Here is a 3,574-nt window from a genome sequence, read left to right on the forward strand (position 1 = left end):
TGCACCATCATTAATTCTCTATATGACTGTTGGTTGCTTGTTTCTTACTAGAATATAACATACCTTCAGATTCAAAGTAAAGTAAAATTTAAAGATCTGTGGTTTGAGCTGTTAAAGCTGCTTAATCACACAGGCATCTGTATGGTAACTTAAGTTCAAAGGTGAAGTTTGACTGTGTTTTGAGGTTTTTCTGTATTACTAGTATATATACAGCTATAATTATTCCTTAACATTCTTCCCAGATATATTGTGTATGATGTTGCTCAGGTAAATTTGAAGTACCTGCTGAAACTGAAATTCAACTATAAGACATCACTCTGGTGAACAGTATTTAGAAGCCCTGTTAGAGTTACACTGTAGTTACACTATAGCATTGACTTCTGACATGCTTAAGCATTGACCAAGATATCAAAAGCTAAATTGCAGCAGAGGTTACTAAATCCTATTTAGTGCAACACTTAGTGAAAGTTTTATATAAATGTGTGGCAGCACATGGACCTGAATTCTGATGAGAATGAGTACCTAGGTTTGTTTTATACCACTTCTAATTCTGGGGCTTTCAAGTCTTTCTTTTAATTGACCAAACTGACCCAGTCTTCCCCTCCAAAAAAAAAAAATCAAGGTTGTGTTTATAGCCAAACAGAGCTGGGCAATAGCAGGTGAAGAAACTTGAGGATGTTAGTGATATTTGTTCTGTTAAGGTTCTCTCTTGTTTAAGATACCCTTTTTCGGTTTTCATTTGAATAAACAATGTGCGTTTATTTTGAGGTAAAAAATAAAAGCTAATTTCATACTAACAGTTTTATGTTTCAAAACTTCCAAACTGTTTTGGGTTTGAGTCATGATTTTAATGTATTTGGTAGTATGTTCTTAAACATGGTATCTCTCTGACAAGATCAAATGCCAGATATTGAAATCTGTAGTCACGTTTCAGGAAGTCATGGTAAAATGAAAATTTGGACTTTCCACTGAGACTTTTATCTATTAACAGCTGATGTGGTAAACATGGAAAATGAACTTGTGGTTGTTTTGAATTCAGTATTAGCCCAAATAAACCTCCGTTAAATATCTGCGTTCAACGTGATGTAAGTTGGTTGTTGTAGACTTGAGTCCTGACAAAGCTGTAAGTTGAGTTTGGGCTCAAGCTTCACTCATCATGAGCTGGAGTGAGGTATATTGCCTCTCAGTGGGTAGTCTTGAATCCTCTGTCTTGAGATATCAATATAAACTAATAATTTCAATATTCAGTGATGTTTGTCACTTCTCCTAAACCAACTCACTTCCAGTATGTCATTGAGCAATACGGGAGTATTTGACTACAGTGCAACATCAGTTCTTTCTCTTAAAAAAGTACTGATTTCCCTGAGCTATTAGGGGAAGTTGGCTAATCCCCAGGGACAGCTCTGCATGGACAGAGCATTCAGTATCTCTTCCACCATTACAGTTCCTTTCCCAAGAATGGACAGTTCAAGCTCATTCTGATGGTTGCAGCTTCAGCCTTTGGTAACCTGCATGGAAAAAAAAACCAAAACAGATACATTTCCTAAAACATTGTGATGGCCCAGTGCCTTTTGAAAGAGGAGCTCCAAGCCAAAGTGGTTGCTTATGGTACAGCTGTTTCCAGGACCTGTGAAGAAGAGGAGGATGTGGAGTGATTGATGAAAACAGAGCAGCTGCTGCTGGGGAGAGAAGGAAATGTGGAAGGCCTGGGTAAGTCATATGACTTGAGGACAGTTGAACACAAGAGATCTGATTGAGGCTGGTGCTCATGGATTTGAGAGGAAGTGAAGAGAGTGGCCCTCATCTTCTGGTTCTTCAGTAGCTTAACCAGTGGCTAATCATTATTTCACTTCCAACAGAAACATTTGGTCAGTCATTTAAGACTTAAATATCATCTTCTCAGTCTCTGAAAGCAAACATGAGAAATGGTTCAGTTTAATTGTGAGGTGTATTTTTTTTTCCCAAAAGAAGACCTAGCTTAGAGTTCAGTTTTGGACCAGGAATGAAAGGTGGGTGCTTTCAATGTTCCCCCTGTTACCTGTGCCAGAGGTGGCTCAGAGTTCCCTTTTGCTCTGAATCCTCTTGTCCTGCCCTGGGATATGGCCATGTAGTGCAAGGAGTGTTTTACGATGTGAGTTACAGTTGCAGCACAAGCAAGTATATCCCAGGATGTCTCTAACCTCACAAATAGAGCAGTAAAAGATACAGTGGGACAGGACTTCCTGAAGAGCCAACAGGTGCCCTTTGGGGACCACCGGGGAGTCCTGGTGTGTCTGTCCCGCAGTGGTGAATTCAAGGTGCTGCTTCTGCTGCCAGCTTCCCCAACCACAAAGCAGCCCTGCTTCTGAAAGCAGGTGATGGTGCCACCGTGGCCCAGCATGCAGACAGCCTTTCCCCAGGGCCAGGCTGAGAAGAGCAGCACAGTGACAACCACTGAAGGCATTTCTTTAGGAGTGTGTGCACGGAGCAGAGCTGGATGAATAGGTAGTCCCATTTCTGTCAAAACTACTTGAAAGGAACGGGTTGTCAAGACATGAAGTCCCATGACATCCTCTGCTTTTTCAGAGGAGGGATGTTGAGGAATGACTTCCGATCTAAATGCTAAACTACAAAAAGCAGCAATGTATAAATATTTAACCATTTATCTTTATTTAGCGTGACTGGAGGCTCTGTTGTACAATGGTTCGCAAATGTTAAGATAGTACATGCAGTTTATATAAATTGGGTAAACCGAAGGAAGGCAGCCTAGGCTTACTGATTGGCAGTGTAAATTGTTTCTGACTTGCTCAAGTTTATGAAGGAAAGAAGTGGCTGAGAAAAAAATACAGCACAGGTCACCCAACTTTGTGCTTTAGCCATAAAAGAATCTTTAAATCAGTTGGTACAGCCTTTAATGAAATCCCCTACCTCCCCGTTCTATTTCTAATAAAGAACGGGGAGAGGGAAATACGTGAAAAACACCTCTGGCCACATCAAACTTTCTTAATACCATAAAGAGTTGTATTCGTGTTCTTAAATGAGTCATGCAGTGTTTGTAACTACTGAGGTATTTGCCTCAGCTTTCTTCTTAGAAGACTGTTCCAGACCTCCCTGTATGAGTTCTGGGAACATAATTTTCTGTTGAAAAGTTTTTGTGGCCAATTTATGTCCTGCTTAGTATTTGCTTAAATTGCATTTATATATGTAGTGAGGCTCCTAACTTAGTCCATTATACTCTCTCTCCTTCTGTTATGCCCATAAAAAAAGTTTCCACTGTTGTGGAGTGCATGCATCTGACCCGAGAGCTTGTGTGTCCTTTTACTTTCGAATAAATGCCAGGCTACTTCTCCAGAAATTAAAACTTTGGAGCTGCAGTGGCACCTACGAGCAGACATGCAGAGGCAGATCCCAGTCAAGATGACTTGCTGGTTTTCATCCGTTCCAGTGTGAGGCAGTATGTGAGCCGGTGGGCACTGAGGGTCTCTTTCACAGAAAGTGACGTAAGCAAGTACAGCCTGAAGGTGAGAAGGAGGAATGGCTTCCCACCTACTGAAGGGAAACTACTGCTTCCCCCACTCCCTCGTTACAAATTGTA

General features: G+C 40.9%; 1 protein-coding gene across 1 annotated transcript in view; it reads left to right on the top strand.

Annotated features, from left to right (window-relative positions):
* The window catches only part of PARP1 (poly (ADP-ribose) polymerase 1), a 29,497-nt gene extending 28,429 nt beyond the window's left edge, over window positions 1–1,068 (top strand). Inside the window, exon 22 of the mRNA XM_010182358.1 lies at window positions 243–1,068. Within this exon, the coding sequence (XP_010180660.1) occupies window positions 243–324 (82 nt within the window). The 3' untranslated portion in view covers window positions 325–1,068. The remainder of the gene's footprint in view (window positions 1–242) is intronic.
* Window positions 1,069–3,574: the final 2,506 nt, after the last annotated feature.

The sequence above is a fragment of the Mesitornis unicolor genome, unplaced genomic scaffold (assembly GCF_000695765.1).
Source record: "Mesitornis unicolor isolate BGI_N332 unplaced genomic scaffold, ASM69576v1 scaffold29020, whole genome shotgun sequence".
NCBI classification, from domain to species: domain Eukaryota; kingdom Metazoa; phylum Chordata; class Aves; order Mesitornithiformes; family Mesitornithidae; genus Mesitornis; species Mesitornis unicolor.